Source organism: Nansenia antarctica, assembly GCF_963989245.1.
Source record: "Nansenia antarctica genome assembly, chromosome: 1".
NCBI lineage: Eukaryota > Metazoa > Chordata > Actinopteri > Argentiniformes > Microstomatidae > Nansenia > Nansenia antarctica.
In genome coordinates, this window is record NC_137674.1 from 101,532,684 (window position 1) to 101,553,682 (window position 20,999).

The 20,999-nt window shown below is 44.8% G+C and overlaps 2 protein-coding genes across 2 annotated transcripts in view; one reads left to right on the forward strand and one right to left on the reverse strand.

The window, feature by feature from the left end:
* Nucleotides 1-801: 801 nt before the first annotated feature.
* foxn1 (forkhead box N1) lies at nucleotides 802-8,342 on the forward strand (the record flags this gene model as incomplete). Its single annotated transcript, XM_080528468.1, has 8 exons — nucleotides 802-915; nucleotides 2,336-2,665; nucleotides 3,381-3,485; nucleotides 4,696-4,826; nucleotides 4,942-5,038; nucleotides 5,913-6,120; nucleotides 7,139-7,615; nucleotides 8,071-8,342. 8 exons carry the CDS (start codon nucleotides 802-804, stop codon nucleotides 8,340-8,342), a joined length of 1,734 nt encoding a protein of 577 aa, XP_080384594.1.
* A 3,085-nt stretch (nucleotides 8,343-11,427) lies between these two features.
* The window catches only part of unc119a1 (unc-119 lipid binding chaperone a1), a gene marked incomplete at its 3' end in the record, with an annotated part of 22,023 nt that continues 12,451 nt past the window's right edge, over nucleotides 11,428-20,999 (reverse strand). The window contains exons 2-5 of the mRNA XM_080533059.1: nucleotides 14,265-14,378; nucleotides 13,286-13,379; nucleotides 11,791-11,963; nucleotides 11,428-11,540 (exon numbers count right to left, since the gene is read on the reverse strand). Coding sequence (XP_080389185.1) covers nucleotides 11,428-11,540; nucleotides 11,791-11,963; nucleotides 13,286-13,379; nucleotides 14,265-14,378 — 494 coding nt within the window. The remainder of the gene's footprint in view (nucleotides 11,541-11,790; nucleotides 11,964-13,285; nucleotides 13,380-14,264; nucleotides 14,379-20,999) is intronic.

The following is a 20,999-nucleotide window of genomic DNA, read 5'->3' on the forward strand; positions in this document are numbered from 1 at the left end:
TGTCACACCTCTGGTGGGATCAGATAGCAGCTCAGTTAACTGAGGAGGAGGGGGGGGCGGCTCCTTCCACAGAGGCCACTGAAGTGGACCCTCACCATTGCAACATCGTGCTGGAGAGGCAACACAGAGATAGAGTTTGGAATCATCTCACATCTCACTCCCACTCTTGTACACCAGGGGAAGAAATCGGAGGACGGGCTCATTGTAGTGCTATCAATCCCTCATTCCATTGCCTGTCCTCCGATTTCTACCTCCACCAGCCTCTCCTGTTATACAAGGATTACTGTATTGATCACATGACCTGTAGAGTTCAGTGAGATGTCAGATTAAAGGGAGACATTGTCACATTGTTGTATGTAGGAATCATTATATATAATACAATTATATTCGTTAATACATGTGCTCCTTCACCTCTCCACCCCCAACACAAAACAAATGGGACTGATAGTATACTTACTTAGTATACACTTACTTAGACAAATGTGGTTATTGTAAGAAGCTTCGCGTCTACTAAATGACTTAAATGCAAATGTAAAGTAACATAATTCCATTGTTTACTGCTTGCAATGTGTGCATGCATAATGTAACGCCGTATTATCTTATCGTAAGAACTTCATCCCATCCTAAACTCAACCCTGTTTCTCTTCATCCCATCCTAAACTCAATCCTGTTCCTCTTCATCACATCCTAAACTCAACCCTGTTCCTCTTCATCCCATCCTAAACTCAACCCTGTTCCTCTTCATCCCATCCTAAACTCAACCCTGCTTCTCTTCATCACAGGTGCCGACCTCAGCAGGCCATGTCCAAAGGCTCCCCGACCTCCACCTTTCCCCCGAATAGCAACAAGGTCCCGACGACAGCCCCCCATCAGACAAACACACACGTCTGTGAACCCCTGATGGCGCAATCACAGGTACCAAAATTCACCTCCACCTGCTGTTGTTATTCACAATTCACAATTTCGCCCTAAATGACTCCAGCTGCTAACCGTCTCTCTTGCTGCAACACAGCTGTCGGTTGATTAAAAGAGCGGAAACCCGGGATAGAGCAAATACAAGCAGTGCAGGTGCGAGGAGGAGATCAAGATGGGTAAAGCAGGGCTCTAGGCTAAATACAAATGAAGAGAAGATCTGTTCTCTATGCCCAGAGCACTCTTTACCCATCTCCTCCTCGCACCTGCACTACTTGTATTTGCTTTAGCCTCGGTTTTCTGCTCTTTGAATCAGCCGACAGCTGTTTCGCAGCAGAGAGATGGTTTATTATAAGACTCAGAGGACGTGAACTATCGCAGCACAGAAGTCCTTTTTTTAAGGACAAGATGCCCTAGAGGATATATGTTTAATTCTGTCATAATTCACATGAAATTCCTTCATTTAGATTAATTAGTTACAGCCTCTGGGGGTGTGAGATGTCACAGCAAATACTCCAGGTCTTGTTATCAGATTGAGTAAGCCTATATACCACCACGCCCCAAAAAAGAGAGGGAAAAAAATCGGGAGATGAAATTATTAGAGTTATTATTTATTTATTTTTACCTTTATTTTACCAGGAAGTCACATTGACATTAAAACCTCTTTTACAAGAGAGACCTGGCCAAGACAGGGTCAAAATAGTAGCTTAAAAAAAGTTCAGATAACAAGACAGGACATAAGACAGTGGCAACAATACAATAGACATACAATGGTAGGGGTATTTACAAGGTGATTAAAACATTGAGAAGTCTAACCAAAGCAGGTACAGCGAGCGGTGACCACATCTTTTAATCTACGCTTGAAGATACTTATGGAAATAAGGGCCTCTAATTTAAAAGTAGTCTGTAGGTCATTCCAAGACCAAGGGCCATAATAAGACAAGCTTGCCCTTCCAACATTGTTCATGATAAGTGGCACCTTGTATTGTAGCCATCAGTAGTTATCACGGCCACTTTTAATAACCAAGGAAATGTTCTCATTTTGTTCTCATTTTGTTCTCATGTTGTGCACTCCCACTGAAGGCCCTATCATTTTTAGTATATTTTTATTTTGGTGATGAAAAACCTTCATTTGACCTAATTTAACCTTTTCAGACTCTGTCAACTCAAATGGTTGTATTGTATCTAGTTGTCCAATCAAATCAAGGTTCTGGGGGCGCTTAGGTGGCGTAGCGGATTATGCGTTGCGTTGACCATGTAACCGCAGTATCCTGCATGTCATCCCTCCTCTCTCTCTCACCCATCCTTCCTGTCTAAATCTCTACTGTATCTGTCAATAAAATGAAAAATATGAGTGGGACTGCCCCACTCATAAAAAAATAAAAATAATAATAATCTAACCAAGGTTCTGATCCATCTGCAGTGTGAGGGGAGCAACATCGTGTCCTTCGCCCAGCGGCAGAGCGCCACCTACAGGCTTAAAAATGCGGCTGCAGAGAACTGCAGGAGACACAGCGCTGATGAAGCCACTGTGGGGCAGGATGGGAGGTCATGTCCGGGGTCAGGGGACGCTGATCGTTTCCACCCCTACAGCCGTCAGTACAGTGACAGGGGAGCTACAGACAGCCGTCAGTACAGTGACAGGGGAGCTACAGACTGCCGACCACATGGCTCCCGCTCCTATGTCTGCCTCCGAGAGGACCACACGTCATGGGACCCCTACAACACCAGCTTCCAGGCTGCTAGATTGATGGTACATACACACCACACACACACACACACACACACACACACACACACACACACACACACCCGACACACACTGGGAGTAGCGACACCATCATGGGATCCCTACAATAGGAGTTTCTAGGCTGCTCGACTCATCATACAATGACACACAGGCACACACACACACACACACACACACACACATACACATACACACACACACAGGGCGGCAGTGGTTCAGGAGATAACGCCGGTGCCTAATGATCGCAAGGTCAGCAGTTCGGTGGTTCGAACCCCAGTTTGCCACGTGTGGAGGTGTCCTTGAGAAAGGCGCTGAACTATGGCCGAACCCTTGCCTAGACGGCCGACCCCTTGCCTAGAGCATAGAATACCAAATTCCAACAATTGATTGACAAGTTGATTGCATGGCAATAAAACTATTATTATTATTATTATTATTATTATTATTATTATTATTATTATTATTATTATTATTATTATTATTATTATTACACACACACACACACACAGACACACACACACACACACACACACACACACACACACACACACACACACACACACACTCACACTCACACACACACACACACACACACACACACACACACACACACACACACACAACCACACACACACATTACATCCCTGAGTAATAATGCTAATCTTGTCACTTCACTGTCTTCACTTGTGTCATGCTAGTTTGTGTTCATTGGTTCCAGGGCTCACAGCACACTTACCCAGAGCCACCGGCTGCAACAGAGGAGCCTCTCAGCTTCCTGTCCCAAAGCCACGCCTCCTACAGCCCCCACATTCCTGTACAGCATGTGAGTATGGGGGCGAGACTGGAACCCGAGGGGGAGGAGTCTAGATTAAGACGTCATCAGCAAGTCCCAACCATTTGTGACTGTGCATTTTTATTATGTTCAAGCACATTGCCAAAGTAGTTGATTTACAAGGTAGAAGGTAACCAAGTTAATGAGACAACATACTAACTGCCTAAGGCAGGCTAAGCCACAAGATGCTTGCAAGGGTTTGGCAGCTACATAGGCAGTGATGACTATTCAGAATGTACAGCCAAATGTTGTAATATGATAAAAACTGATTTTAGTGGCCTGGTTGTAGGAACATACAGTGCCTTCGGAAAGTATTCAGACCCCTTCACTTTTTCCATATTTTGTTGTTGACTCCATTATTATATTTCATGGATTAAATAAAAAATAATTTGCCATCAATCCACACATAATACCCCAGACTGACAAAGTGAAAACACAGTTTCAGAAATGTCAGTAAAATTAAAATGTTACATTTAAAAAATGTAAATACAGAAATATTTAATATACATAAGTATTCAGACCCTTTGGTCTTAAAATGATCTAAAATGCAAAAATGTCATCAACAAATCACTCAGTAAGTGGAATTGAGTCCATCTTAATACACGGATAATAGTTTATAGTAGTAGTAGTAGTAGTAGTATGTCATTTTATATAATTAATATCTTTGTTTTATAGGGTCTTGGATTTGCAGAGGAATGCTACCAAGTTGGCTAGTTGACTGATCTAGCAAAAACAAACATATCACATCAGCCAAAAGTAGCCAAAAGTAGTGATAAATACAATTCCATATGCAGCAAAACGCATCCCATCATCACAAAGGGGGTATCCCATAATTCATTGCATTAGCCAGGTCTGAAACAGCTTACTAACAGTTGTTCGGGCTAACCCCCACTCCATCCCCTTCGCTCAGGTAGGGCTCATGTGTAAAATATCAAGGGAAAGGGATGGGACCACTTTTAATGGAAAGGAGCCCAAGTTTGAGGTACAACTTTCTGGCTCCAACAGTTAGCCATTTCCTGTCCACACCCCCTGGAGATGACACACGTACTTGAATGTTCAATTGAATATCTGAGGGTTTGTGTCTCACTTTCTCATGCTACAGGATACTAGCACAGTCAGTTACAACATAGTGCATTTATGACTATAAGTTTACTTCCTGTTGTGTGTGGATTCATTAGAAGTGTGTGTTTGTTCCCTGCAGTTCTCACCAGAGGTGTACTCTGCAAGTGGACAATCCAACAGCTCTCAATACTCTCTCCAGTGCATCACGGGTGCAGGACATCAGGAGAGTGGTTTGCAGACCCTCTTCCCCAAACCTATCTACTCCTACAGGTAAATACTACTGTACCAACCTCTCCAGGCACAGGGTACAGTCCAGTTGGTGACCTCTGACCTACAGTAATGGTTGGACAACTGATGATGGCAGGTGTTTCTCATCCCTATCTAGCATTCTCATCTTCATGGCTCTGAGGAACAGCAAGGCAGGACGTCTGCCTGTCAGTGAGATCTACAGCTTCATGACGGAACACTTCCCCTATTTCAAGGTACTGGACGTCATAGTAGCCTCTCCCATAGAAATAGAATGCTCTATCATGAAAATGATTCTATTTCTATGGCCTCTCCTCTCTTTGGCCAAACCCCTTTCCCTACTCAATTCTGTCTACCAGGGGAGGCTGATGGAGGTAGAAATTGGAGGACGGGCTCATAAGGTACTTCTGGTCGCTCAACAAATGTTGACCTCCAGTTGCCATTGCTGGACATGGAATATACATAGTTACCAGAAATGATTTGCCTCTCTTTCTCTTTTTATTTCTCTTGATTGCCCTCTGTCTAACACATGAACCCTGGCTCCTCTCATGGCTCCAACCACACTGGCACAGCTCCGGTGGTGATTAATGCTAAACAGTAACGGAATCCACTCAGAGTTGGTGAGCTTAGAATTATAAGGTTCCATCTCCGTTTAGAGATATTGAGCGTCAAAGTTTTTACATTCCATTATGTTTTATGAGATGGAATCTTTGTATTTTATTAATTACTAACTAAAAATGTTTAACATTTAAAAAAATAACACCACACAGGCATTAATAAACACCTAATGGATCAGATTATGTAAAAAACTAAATTTTGACCAAAAATTGAGATAGAACCTTATAATTCTAACGTCACGAGTTGTGTATGAATTTTACCTGAGCTGGTGGAGGTAGAAATCGGAGGACGGGGCTCATTGTAATGCGTGGAACGGAATGAGGACTGGTATCAAACAAGTTGTCCTGTAATTACAATGAGCCAGTCCTCCTACCTCTACCACCAGCCTCTCCTGAATTGATCGATGATCAGTGTCACCCTGATGCAAAACTCTTCCCTCCTCTCTCTCTCTCTCTCCCCCCTCCCTCTCTCTCTTTTTTCCCCCTCTCTCAGACGGCTCCAGACGGATGGAAGAATTCTGTCCGTCACAACCTATCTCTGAACAAGTCTTTCCAGAAGGTGGAGAACAAGAGTGGCAACTCCTCCCGTAAGGGCTGTCTGTGGGCCCTCAACCCCGCCAAGGTGGACAAGATGCAGGAGGAGCTGCACAAGTGGCGCCGCAAAGACCCCCTCACGGTCCGCAAGAGCATGGCCAGACCAGGTGGGTGGTCAACACTGAAGACCGAGTGGTTTACATCAGCGGAAGCTGGTGGAGGTAGGAATCGGAAGGATGGGGCTCATTGTAATGCCCAGAATGGAATGAGATGAAATGGAATCCACTAAGAGTTGTGTAGAAGGATGATGGCCAATGTTTACAGTTGTGCATATTTAATCTGGTGTGGTTTGTTACTTTGAAATTATTTTCAATGCTTGAATGTATTGTAGATATAAAATAAGGTATTTAGGTAATGGTGTGAGTATATATGAAGCTGTAGTAGTCAGCTGTGATATGTGACGGCACCTGGTGAAAGTCGGGACAAGTGGGCAACTGACCATTATGTTCAGACTTTTATTCTGAACAATGTAAATAAATTGTTGTTGAAAATCAATGACACCCTTGCTAGTCAAGGCAAAATATTGCAATGCAATGGATTCTGTGAGTAATCACCACTACTGCCTAGTTGAAATGTATTTACACTTTTCAGAATAAAAGTCTTAACATTTTGATTGGTTGCCGACTTGTTCCCGCTTTTACCAGCTGCTGTCACATGTAAACAGACCATCAGTCTGTGGCATGCAGCCCAGGGGAGGTTGGTGGAGGTAGAAACCAGAGGACAATCTCATTGTAATGAATGGAATGAGGAATCCATGAGAAAACGCATGTGTTTGATACCATTCCATGCATTACAATTTACGATTTCTACCTCCACCAGCCACCCCTGGGCTACATATACAGTAACAGACAGACTGATGGTCTGTTTACATGTCACTGCTAACTGTCCTCCTCACATGGCATTGATACTTTTTAGATGTAGTCCCCATCCCCAAAGTCCCCCAAAACATGCTATTATTATAGGGTAGAAAAGGTTGGTATAAACTAGGGTTAGGGTTAACTCTCATGTCCTAAACTAGTGCCATTATGGGGCAAATTAGCTTTGAGCTAGGCAGCATTCTAATATAATGTAGACATTCTATTTGATCATTTGTCTGACAGACTTCAACTGTGTTCATTTCCACAGAGGACTTGGATCGTTTACTGGGAGAACGGACAGAGAAGTTCAAGCCCCTCCCTGCCTACCATAGCCAACCCCCGTTAGCCAGAGCCACCCCTCATTTTGACCCCATCACCCCATCCTCCGTCACCCCATCCCAACCCCAAGACTCCTGCCCCCCCGTCCGACGTCCCCTCTACCCCCACGTAACTCCTCCCTCCCTGACAGTGAGTCAGCAGCCCCACTACCTGCCCCCCAACACCACTCCCCACCCGTTCCCCTTCTACTCCCCTTGTGGACTGCAGCAGCCCTCCTCTGGTGTCTCTCCCTGCATGGGGAGCCTGGACTCTCCCCTGGTGGGGCAGACACTGCCAACCTATAGCGCCGCCCTGCAGGCAGAGTATGGTGTTTTCCCTAGGAGCATGCAGGAACTACTGCTGGAGGGAGACGGCAATAACGACATCGACACGCTCAACCCCAGTCTGACTGACCTGCAGATCCATGGTGAGCCACGGGTAGGGGGAGAGGGAAAGAGAGGAGGGGGGGTAGGTAGGAGAGAGAGGTGGGGGGGTAGGAGAGAGAGGTGGGGGGTAGGAGAGAGAGAGAGACGTACAGAGAGACATGGATATGTCATAGCACTTCTCAAACATGTTTTTTTTTCTTCTGCCCTTCACAAGAAGACATCAGCAGCTGTATGAGGCAACTCTGTTGACTCTCTGCTCTCTCTCCTTCTCTCTCTGCTGTCTCTCTCTCTTTCTCTCCCTCTCTCTCTCTCTCCCTTTCTCTCTCTGCTCTCTCTACTTCTCTCTCTGCTGTCTCTCTCTCTTTCTCTCCCTCTCTCTCTCTCTCTCTCCCTTTCTCTCTCTGCTGTCTCTCTCTCTGCTCTCTCTTTCTCTCCCTCTCTCTCTCTCTCTCTCTCTCTCCCTTTCTCTCTCTGCTCTCTCTCTCTTTCCTCTCAGGTAACTTGTGGGAGCAGCTGAGAGAGGACAGCCTGGCCCCTGATTCGCTGCTGGTCATCACTACCTCCCCCCCCTGCTCCTCTCCCCTGCCCTCCCCCCTCATCTACAGCACCAGACTGGGTAAAAGAGAGGAGGAAGAGGAGGAGGAGATGGGAGGAGGAGGAGCTTTAGAGCACCATATCAACAGACTGTATCCCACAGCCTATTCAGGTTTAGACAGCTTAGCTGGATACCTCACCTCCATGGGGAGCACCCCCATACCTCTGCTCTGAACCCAGTAATGGTGCTCTCTCGTGGGCTTACTCAACCCCGACCCTCCCCTTGGAGCTCCATGGACATGAGAAGCGAGACTGGAGGTTGTACCAGTCCCAAAATAAGGACTCAGGTTCCATGTGATGGCTTTAGCTGGTGATACAGAGCATTAGTGCACAGCTCACTGTGAAGCATCATGTTTAGCCTTAGTCATAGATCTGGGGAACATTGGCTCAACTGATCAAATTATCAGATTATATATATGTGAATAGGGGTTAAGTTTTTTTTTTTACGTTGTTGTATTGATTCATATTTGCAGCTATGGCTGGGTTACAGTAAGACTAGATGCATGCATGATGAGTGGTGGAACTACATATTCCCTGTAGGACTGTACAGTGGTTTAGAGTGTAGTATCCTAGGGGTCCACACTAGGTGGCAGCAGAGAGCTTTTGTGACATTGTTGCAGATTGAAATGAAATAAATAGTGGGTCCCTGTGTATAACAAAGAATCATTTTGGTTTAACACAATAATAAATTAATCATCAAAAACTATATTTTACGTGAGAAATGGTGGCCTGTCAAAAGCCACAAAAGGAAATGGGAAAAAGGAAACAAACAGGAAATTCAAAATGAGGACCACCACCCATAACCTTTCTAGCACACAGCTTTGATACCTGCTATAGAGCTATATGTTGGTCGATGTATGGTACAATACATTTAGATCTTCAAGATACTGGACTTCTAAGACTCTCTTAAATAAGACCTCTGCAGCGATAAGCCCACTGTAACATTCTGCATACAGTAACTCCAGTGACAAGAGATTATTCAGACCATCTGGTCTTCAGTTAAAACATAATGATGTGATTTAAGTCTTAATTTCAGATATGAAACAATGAACGATGTATTGTTACTGTTAAAGGTCCAGTAGGTCCAGTAGCTTTCTAAAAGCTTCCTAATGGGTGTAATGACTATGTTAATGGGTGGAGAACAGGGAATGGCATCCCTTGAAATAAATATGTTGTTTACCAATGCTGTAAAGACATTTTCTTTTTTAAATGGAGTGTTCTACCTAAACTTGGGCTTGCATAAACATGTTGTTACCACCAGGGACGTCACGTTCTAGGGGAGTGGACCTTTTCTGTCTCTGGTGGCTGCCTCTTCTAATGGTGCGTGCATACAGAAACACAACAGCTAATATCTGACACTGCAAGTACGTTTCTGGGGTGTTATATTATCATTAGGGAGGATGTTGTTGTTTGGAATTTCTAACTAAATTTACCTGTGGTGGCCAGACGTGGCAGATTTCCAATAAACGTACGCCCTGCGGTGGTCTGGTGGTCTATGGCCTACCATGTACACTATGCCCTATCCAAAAATAACCTTTAAAAACAAGGTCCTGCCATTTTGGTTACAAAACGATGGACATGCGCTGTAGCCTACTAATGGCAGAGTAACCATACTAGATTATCACCATTCATGCCACAACTCAATATCAAGACACAAGCAAATCCTTCAACTTCTATATAAACAAGCAGGAAATCACATTGCCAGACACATTTTGGTTGAACATAGTATACATGGCCAATATAGTGGATGGTGCACATGTTTTGTTTCTGTTTTATTTATCTGCGTTTTGTGAATTGATATTGTAATGTAGACAATTGTCAGTGTCAATGCAATTCCGTTCTGCCTCATTCTGGTCGATCATGGACTTAATTCAGTCGTTTCTAAAACAATATTTGGTTTATTGTTTATAAGCCCCAAGACTGTAGTTTGTGTCATTGTTCATTGGTTCTTCATGTAAATTGACAAAAAACACAAGTCACACTTCAAGACAAAAAGATCACACATATTTATTTCTGGAGTGGCATTTCAACTGTCCAAACTTTACATCTTTTTTATTTCATTTTATTTTACAATTACTACATTTATTATAAATAAAGCTGTAGATCTCTGGAGACATAACAGTAGTATGTTCTGGATATAAAAACAAGTATCTGGTTTTGAGTTTCTATGGACTATCGCCTACTTTTGACTCTTCAAAGTGGCTGTTTAAAAAAATACTTTCAACATTGAACTATGATTATGTGGATATAAACACAACACATTTACATTGAAAGAGTACCTACACCCATTCTATGTACCCTAATGTCATTCAACTGGGTTTCTACTGGATTGGTGATCAACCGACATCCCCCTACACCCAGGTTCTCACCTATAAGGGCCATGTCATTCAGATCTAACGCCTATTAGAAATTCAATAAATGAGGAACTTGTGAATTTTAGTAAAAAAAAAAAAAAAAAAAAAAAAGAGAAAAAAGAAAGTAGGTAGAACCCTAGTAGAAATATGTTGGTTTTGCTCGACGGGTGCACTTCTTTGATTTCTCACATGGTCCTGTAGTGGCTGGTGGGTCTGTCTGTCTGTCTGTCTCCCATGTTTGAACATCAAAATGTCGATGAGATGGAGTGAGGATAAGCAGGCCCCTCTCTGTCACTTTTATTTGTCTCTCTCTCACTCTCTCTCTCTTCAGCAGACCAAACCCTTCGTTCCACAAAGACTACAGACACGTTGGTGCCCAGTTCATTCTTAGTCACTAGTACTGACTCCTACTTACAGTACTGTAACCTACTGATTGTGCGGTGACTACATTCTAGATATATCATCTAATCTAGATTAGGCCATGTTGACAGTGTGTCTACTACGTTAGGATTGGCATCGTCCGTGGGTGTTTATGCGTGTGAGACTGTTTACATCATTCTCTAACAGACAGACAGACAGACAGATGGACACACACGTACACACACACACACACACACACACACACACACACACACACACACGCATCCACATACACCCATACACTCACAGATGGGGGATTGCAAGGGGGGCGGGGGTTGATGGATTTATTTTGGTGGTTGAGGAGCATGGAGGAAAGTTGTGATTGGCTGTAAAATGTCAGTAGGGTGTGGCTGGGGGCAGGAGAGAGTGTGTGAGAACCGTCCAGCGTCTGCCTTGTGCTCGTGAGCTGTCTGTCAGTCCTTCTAACCCCGGTCCCACGGTGGTTGGAGATTCAGGCTGGGGGGGGCGGGGGGTGTCCTGTACTCCTATGGTCCCCCACTGTAGGAGTAGTCTGCCTTGTTGTGCATCACCAACTTGTTGTCCACAAAGTAGAAGCTGTCGGACTGGGTCTCGTAAGGACGCAGGATCATCTCCCGCACTAAGGGAGGAGAGGACACACACACACACACACGCACACACACACACACACACACACACACGTTAGAGCACCCTGTGACCTCTCATCTCCTAGTAAAAAGTAGCTGTAACTGTGTGTGTGTGTGTGTGTGTGTGTGTGTGTGTGTGTGTGTGTGGTGTGGTGTGTGTGTGTGTGTGTGTGTGTGTGTGTGTGTGTGTGTGTGTGTGTGTGTGTGTGTGTGTGTGTAGAAGCCGTGTGTTGATCCACTCACTGATGTCCTCTGACAGGGGAGGGAACTCGTAGATGTGCTCACAGGTGTTCTTGCTGCTGGGCATGCAGAAGCCAAACTCAAAGTCAAAGCTCTTGAGGAGCTGCTCTCGGAAGTAGTGTCTCTCGATCATCCGGAAGTTGTTGATGGGCGTGTCTCCCACTGTGAACTCCACTCTGCCGAAAGAGATGTCGAAGGAGAGGGATGGAGGGATAGAAGGAGGGACAGAGGGATAGAGAGATAGAAGGAGGGATAGAGAGATAGAAGGAGAGGGAGGGAGGGATAGAAGGAGGGACAGAGGGATAGAGAGATAGAAGGAGGGATAGAGAGATAGAAGGAGAGGGATAGAGGGATAGAAGGAGGGACAGAGGGATAGAGAGATAGAAGGAGGGATAGAGAGATAGAGATATGGAAGGAGAGGGATAGAGGGATAGAGATATGGAAGGAGAGGGATAGAGATAGAAGAAGAGGGATAGAGAGATAGAAGGAGAGGGATAGAGAGATAGAAGGAGGGATAGAGAGATAGAAGGAGAGGGATAGAGAGATAGAAGGAGAGGGATAGAGAGATAGAGATATGGAAGGAGAGGGATAGAGAGATAGAAGGAGAGGGATAGAGAGATAGAAGGAGAGGGATAGAGAGATAGAAGGAGAGGGATAGAGAGATAGAAGGAGAGGGATAGAGGGATAGAGATATGGAAGGAGAGGGATAGAGAGATAGAAGGAGAGGGATAGAGAGATAGAAGGAGAGGGATAGAGAGATAGAAGGAGAGGGATGGAGCGATAGACAGATAGAAGAAAGGATAGAGATATAGAAGGGGAGGAATAGAGAGATAGAAGGAGAGGAATACAGAGATAGAAGGAGAGGCATAGAGAGATTGACAGATAGAAGGGGAGGGAGAGAGGGATAGAAGGAGAGGGATAGAGCAATAAAGAGATAGAAGGAGAGGGATAGAGGGATAGAAGGAGAGGGGCAGAGAGATATGGTATGGTAATAAGGATTGTATTGTACATAGTCATTTAGCTTGTAGGTTACCTTGCGTGAGCACAAACACACACGCACAGACATACACTCACACACACACACACACACACACACACACACACACGCACATACACACCCCTTACTTTCCGAGAATAGCCCCACACCCCCTCCCCATCTGTTTTAGAACAGCAGGATCCTGAATGGCCACCATCGCCCCCACACACTTACTCAGTGCTGAAGGATGTGTGTTTGTGTGTGTGTGTGTGTGTGTGTGTGTGTGTGTGTGTGTGTGTGTGTGTGTTATGTATGTCTGAGATTCGGATGGAGATCATTCAACATTCAATCATTCAAGTGGCCAAAGTCTAAATTGTAGCAAGGCACACCATCAGCCACACACACACACACACACACACACACACACACACACACACACACACACACACACACACACACACACACACACACACACACACACACACACACACTACCATGGCAGCCATTTTGGCTCTAACTTACGTGGCTCCGACCTGACGCAGCTGCAGGAAGGCGGGGGTGAACTGGTAACGGACAAAGCGGCCAGCATTGGTGTCAAAGTCCTTCTTGTTGCCAGCTGTGGGTCACAAAAGAGACCGCGTTACAAGCCTGTTCTTTTGAAGAGCTCTTTGTATTTGTCTGAATGGCGACACTGAATAACATTGAATAACTGGATCACATAAAAAATAATCCCGGTAATGAGGAGGATAAAAAAGGGCAGAGAAAAAGACAAAAGCACAAAAACACAAAAGGTATAGAAGGTTTCGCTTTTTTACCGCTTTTTAGAAAAGGTCTGTTTGACCTCTTATTACACTGAAGGAAAATGTCACAGATTTTCAACTCGACTCAACAGGACGTTAATCATGGTCTTTGTTTCTACTTCCCCCTGAAGCTCCTTGTAATTTTCAAAAACCCTGTGATTACCTCCAAATATGCCTCAAAAAGTCCTCAAACTAGCGATACTTAGCTTTTGATCATAAATCATCATAATGCCCTTTAAAGAGAGTATCACAAAACATATGGTTTTGCTGTTTGGTCAAGAAAGTTTCGAGCAGTGGCAATATTGATCACATCAGGCGAGGCTGGTGGAGGTATAAATCGGAAGACCGGCTCATTGTAATGCATGCTTATAATAGATAACATTTGATTTAAAAAATAGCTAAATGAGTGACAGCTTAACAATGTCATTCATACTGTAAGACCCTTACAAATAAGATAAAACTCATTATACAAATGTCAGCTCATGTCAACAAATACAGGTCGTATGGACAGGCAAGGGTGCACTTTATATACGCAACTACATGTTATACAGTACATTTTGATGAATGGCTTTTATATTCCCATTTATTTATTTCATACATTATGGTGCATGTACAGTGGTGGAGGCTGGTGGAGGTAGAAAACCTCCCAATGTCTACCTCAAACAGCCTCCCCTGATGTACAGTGGAGGCCCAGTGCTGACCTAGTGCTGGGGGTTTGGTGATCTCGAACAGCACCGTCCCGGTCTCCATGTCCCGGATCTTGAACCGCGTGAAGTCGATCATATGAATGTTCTGGTCCGGAGAACATAGGTAACCTGGAACAGAGATAGAGAGCACATTTCAGTCTAAGCAGATCAAGCCTACATAGTGACAAGCTATGCTACATGCTATGCTAAGCTATGCTGCAAACTGCGACACTTTAAATGAATGTGCAATAATACTACAGTGTGTGCAATATGACAACCCTCGTGCACATAAGGTTCAGAGATAGGAAAGGTTAGGATATTTATAGCATAGCATAGAGTACAGCACAGTGTTTTATTTGTATAGTATAGTATAGTGGATAGTGTATATAGCCTTTATTTATGTAAACCAGCTCTTTCCCTTCTTGTTTTTAGTATTTTTTTCCTAGCACCAGGGGAGCCCCCCCTCCCAAATTTCGTTGTATGGTACCTGTACTATATTAATGACAATAAAGACCATTCATTCATTCATTCATTCATTCATGTAGAGAGAAACTATGCTACATGTAGGGAGAAGCTATGCTACATGTAGGGAGAAGGCTACTGTTATATATTCTGGAACAGTGTGTGAATGGCCTCCTGGCGCATGGATACTGGTAATCGTTATTGACAGCCTCCCGCATGGTTCTAAGGTTATGGATGTTTAAGAATCTGCTAGCGTGACATTATGCTGTTGCTGTTTTAGACGTTTTTGCTCTGGGGTTTCTTTCTTGGTGTAAATCTATCAGCTGTATTTGGGGTTATTGTGTATCTTTGAATTGTGTTATTACAACACAGAGAACTTCTCTACAAAACATGCCCCTACAGTGTGTGTGTGTGTGTGTGTGTGTGTGTGTGTGTGTGTGTGTGTGTGTGTGTGTGTGTGTGTGTGTGTGCATGTGTGTGTGTGTATGTGTGTGTGTTTCAATCAGAAGGGCTCATGGTAAGCACTCTGACCCTCCTCCATTTTCTCACCCAGCGTGCCTTGACGGACCAGAAGTGCTATTTTTACTCTTCTAATCTTCCCCTTCTGCCAAGATGTGATAGTGACAATAAGCACACACTCTCTAGTCAGACTCACTCATGGACAATAGCCAGGGGTGGGTTTCATTTCTCACTGGGAGAACTGACCGCTGGTAGCATGTGGGCCAACACAGCACAAATATACAGTATAGACAGCAACCATCCAACCAACCAACCCACCCACCCACCAACCAACAAACCATCCGACTAACCCACTAACTCACCAACAAACCAACCGACCAATCAACCGTCCATCCATCTAACCAACCAACTAACCAACCTACCCACCAACAAACCAACCAACCCACCAAACCACCAACCAACCAACCGACCAATCAACCGTCCATCCATCTAACCAACCAACTAACCAACCTACCCACCAACAAACCAACCAACCCACCAAACCACCAACCAACCAACCAACCATCCAACTAACCAACTAGCCATCCAACTAACCAACCAACCAGCCATCCTACTAACCAACCAGACAACCAACCAACCAACCATCAGCCATCCAACTAACCAACCAGACAACCAACCAACCAACCAACCAACCATCCAATAAACGTCCATATCAACAGCAGTGAGACCACCCACAATGTGTGTGTGTGTGAGTACGTCCCTGTGTATGTGTGTGTGTGTGTGTATGTATGTGTGTGTTTGTAGTGTGTGTGCGCGTGTGTCCATCCCCTAGCTGCACAATACATTCAAGTGTTGAAAGGAGAAGGGCCCCCCACTGCCTTCCCCCCCCCCCCGGTCCCCCTGGGCAGGGTAGCAGGGGCAGCCATGTTGGCAGGGTGTGAAGACCCAGGGTGGGCCTGTGACACTCCCGTCCCTCCAGGGCTGGATTAGGCCTAAGAGGCTTACATTGTTTCACCGTCACATGGACAGATTGGAAGAGGCTAAGAGGGTCGGGGAAAACTATAGGTTTGGCTATAACACAGTCAAGCTCCCCTCTTTTACAAGGCAACTTGTCATGTATAAACACTGCAGGTTAGCAGGTGCATCTGCACAGTGGGTCTCATCTCGATGCAATTTCATGCCAAAGCAGTTCTTATGAGACCTCCTACACAGACACACACACACACACACACACACACACACACACACACACACACACACACACACACACACACACACACACACACACACACACACACACACACACACACACTCACACACTCTTACTTTCTCTACCTTCCAAAGGCTGAGGAAACAGATGGGCCAAACTGTTTTGAGCCAATCGCTGGGGGATATTTTTAGCCTTCCTGCTGCCTAGCTATGCTACGTCGAAGGACGAGGAGGATGTGTGTGTGTGTGTGTTTGTATATATGCAAATGGAGGGGGTTGGTGTACTCAGGGGCTTTTACACACATCTGTCTTGGAGGCCCTGATATGGTGAGGTTAATTAATATAATTGGCAGGCTGTGTACCTCCATCTTAGTTAGGCTACATGCTCCTCAGTCTTTTACTTGGCTAAGATGCGTTGTATGTATACTGTATAAAGGGGAGGCTGGTGGAGGTAGAAAGTAGAGGACAGACATTTTGTAATGCATGGAACGGAATAAGGAATGGTTTCTACCTCCACCAGCCTCCCCTGACATACTCTCTATGTTGGTCTCTTGCTTGCTCCTCAATAGCATATTTAAAGTGTCATAAAAGTACTCTCCGTGTTATTAACGTGAGACCTTTTCCAGAGTTCTGAAGGTGAAGTGTTGTTTTGGGTTTTGCTGCCTTCTTTGGCCACACTGAAAATTGGAAACATAAATATGCAACATTTTTAGAGTTTCTTCTTTTTTGATTTAATCACTCCAAAAACTAGCCTAAAGTAAACAGCTGCCTGGTTGAGAACCAAAGATATATGAATTCTACCAGAGATGCTGACAACTGCACAACTTTTGATGCCTGGGCTCCGTAGCAACACGCTGTACTCTGTAGTCTCCGGTTTTTAAAGTATCTGGCAGTGTCGGACGCTCGTTTTTGCTATGACATCATATCCCGGAGTGTATCTTTAATGTCTCATCAGCGAAAACAATGGCAATGAGCTTCCTTTGCTCTGGGGGAGAGAGATACGTGTGTTTATATTTAGCCTGTCTTAGGTGACCTGGCGTATGTCATCTCATGGCCCGTGGCACACATGCTGAGAATGGAAGAGTAATGCTGATTCACACAGAGTAGGAGCTCAGAGTTTGTGTGTGTGTGTGTGGTGTGTGTGAGTGTGTGTGTGTGTGTGTGTGAGAGAGAGAGAGAGAGAGCGAGGGAAAGAGAGAGAGAGAGAGAGAGAGAGAGAGAGAGAGAGAGAGAGGGAGAGAGAGAGAGAGAGAGAGAGTTGGGGGGAATTGGGGGCCAGCCAGGAAACTCAGGTGAGAGTGAAGAGTTGAGCGGAAGGCATTGGGCCTAGAGTCTGGCCACATGTAACAGATTTCCATGTAAGCAGCAGCTCTTCTTATTAAACCAGCACCCACTCAGTGATGTTTACCTCTGAGGCCTGGCCAACCTAAGAGGGCTAAAGAATGTAATGCACTGTTCCACAAAAAATCGGCTCATTTGATGTACGAGACTTTTATATCAAGCCAAATGTTGTGGCAAATGTATTTTTCTTCTCAATCGCAGGCACCCAGACAGTACTTACACCCACACTGAACTATACTCCACAATTACAGATACGATGCAGTTACGATAATGGACCCCCCCGATAGAAGAAGAAGAGAAGAATTACCTTAAATGAATGACCGTTCAAGTGTGGAGAAATAGGACAGGGAAAGGGCATGTCCCATTTCTGTAAAAAAATAAATAAATAAAAGAATTGGCTCCTAAATATCCATAGCCATGACATTCGCCATGAGCGACGGAAGCGCGCCGTTACCCTGGCAACCCTGGAACTGCAGTATGGCACAGAGACAGCGTGATTTCCTGTGATGTCCGATAAGAGCGCTGTTCTCTGTGGTTGACTGAGGTTGACTGGGTGGACGTGCCTGCCAGCCAGAAGAGCACACGTCAGGGAGTGGGGGGGGGGGGGGGGGGGGGGGTGTAGAGCATTGGACCTCAGTTTGGTTCATCTAAGGTCATAGGTTGTGGACTCAATCCTGGGTGTCACAAAGAAGGCAGAACGGGCTGTCTGTCCTTCAAAGAGAACTTGACAAAACGAATGTGTTAAGTCGAGAACGTTCGATAAATGGAGCTAGCTCCCTCGAGGAAACGTCAAAAAGGCAGAGGTAAAGTTGCCACTGCTCAACAACCTTTCCTCAGTTTCGTTGTTCCGCCTGTTGCACCTGACAGCAGCATCCCTCTTTCTCTTCGCCATGTTCACACTATGTGCACCAGAGAGCACTCTGCATGCTATTGGTCAACGTCAAGGAACACATCGTAGGAGTTGTGAAACTAGGCAAGGAAATACAAACAATTCTGACATGCTAGACTTTTGTCGAATCGTGACGCCAGATTGCTGATCTTGATGATGTCACACTACAAGGAGTAAAGACGCCCGTTCGTCGGTCCTGACGTTCATATTCGGGGCTGACACTGGAAATGTGTCTGCGACAACAAAATCGTGTCAAAATCTGGCTGAATTCATGTAGTCTGATCCCAGCATTAGATGTTCCTCATTCATCCAGTCACAGGGCTCAGGTAGGGGGCAAACATGGCTGCTGTTAAACTGACTCACCCCTCCTGACCATGCTGCTGTGATTGGGCAGATGACCGACCAACCAGCTCTGTGGCTGAATGGACAGATGACCAGATGTACTGTCGAGCAGGGTTGACCACAAGCTATGTCAGCCAGACATACAAATGGACAATTCAATCAGAAATCCATGGTCATCTACACCACACTAACTTCAACCCCCTTCAGTGTGGAAATGAACATAGAAATACCAGCATTGATAAATGAATATAGTATAGGCCTAAACCACACATCCAAACCAGTAACAGTCCCAGGGGGTTATTGTAATGCATGGATAATGAAATAGGGAATGGTGTTAAACACACATGTTTTATACCATTTCTCATTCCATTCCATGCATTACAAAGAGTCTGTCCTCTGATTTCTACCTCCACTAGTCTCCCCTGGACTGTAAAAACGATAACAGCGATTATCCTCTGCTCTCGTCTGGTGAATTGTGTGATATAGGCCTGTACACTTGCCCCCCCCGCCCGGTTACAACACAAATAGATGGTAATTTATTTCTAAAGCAGACAGGGCAGACAGGACAGAAAGGCGGTGAGATGTGACATGAGTCATTCATTCCCATGCTTCTCCTTGAAGAGGAGAGAGGAGGGGAGGTGGAGAGATTGTGGAGGAAACACTGAATAGGTTTATGGTCTGACTCAGACGCCTGACTGACAGGAACGTTTTCACATACTTCCTCTACTTCCTTTGTTATGGGTACTGGGTACAACATCTTTATTTAAAATGAGATAAGATGTTGAATAAATATTGATATGTCAATTCTTATATCTGAGAATGGGAACATTCACTTTTGGGTATTCGTGTATTGGTGCAAAGAACTAGTTAAAACACTTGAACGGAACGGGACATCACAGAGGACTGTAAACTTGAGGAAGCAACTGTTCAGCATCACTTAGTTAGCGCCCCTAGCTCGTAGACACACACTTAATCGTGGAACCAATCACACCGAAGAGTGTGAGTTAAAACACACAACAAAAGGAACAACTTGTTTAATTACCCTACTAAATGGATTAGATGGACTGTCAGAGAGTAAGCACTGAGTTTGTTGTGGAGAGATTAGAATTGTAAGATTCACTACAAAGGTTGAAGGAAAATAGTTTGAAGAATGTGTCGGGGTGACTACTTCCAAAGCTATGTGCTTCTCTCAATACTGTATGTAGGTAAACACATAGGCCTGGATTACTGGACGTCTGTAGGTTAGGAAAAGCTGCTTTTAGCTACTGAGCTCCTCCTACCTCCTTCATGGTAGACTGAGGTTGGAGCACTTGGTCCCACTAATTCGTTTCAAGTCCTTGGTTAGAGACCAGCTCACAGAGGCTTGTTTCGATTCATCATTGTGTGTATTTTCTATGTTATTGTGTTGTAAATTCAATGTGTTGTTTTGTAATTAAATGTATATTTAAAAGAGACCAGTGTGTTTTCCTGGTATAAATCAAAAGGCTGGTCTGTGAGCATGTACAGTATGGTGACAGAATGTGACAGTATATCAGCCTATGTCTTTGCAGACTGATGATAGAGTATTATTGTACACTCTATGGTAGCTTTCTTTGCATAGTATCTGGCTGTGGATGCTGGCTCTGTAGACACTAGTAAATGGGCTTTGTGTAATCTCTATGGATCCTTCTGTGTGTGAGTTAGCACACCACTGTACGGTCTTGGTCTGTGAACATAATAGTTTGTGTGTGTGTGTGTCTGTGTGCGTGTGCGTGTGCGTGTGTGAGTGTGTGTGTGTGTGTGTGTGTGTGTGTGTACTGTAAGAGGCACTACTTGGTGTGTATATGTGTGGGTGAATGTGTATGCGTGTGTGTGTGTGTGTGTGTGTGTGTGTGTCACCGGCTCAGCTGGCAGTCACTGGAGGCTTCTGGAGTGGAATCTTCTCCCAGGCTTCTTTCTCTCACACCGTGAGAGCGCCACTTCACTTCCTTTAATGCCGTCACTTAGCAACGCTCCTTCTGATAACGTGCCAGGATATCTGCCTGCCTTTTTTCTTGTCCTCCCTACCT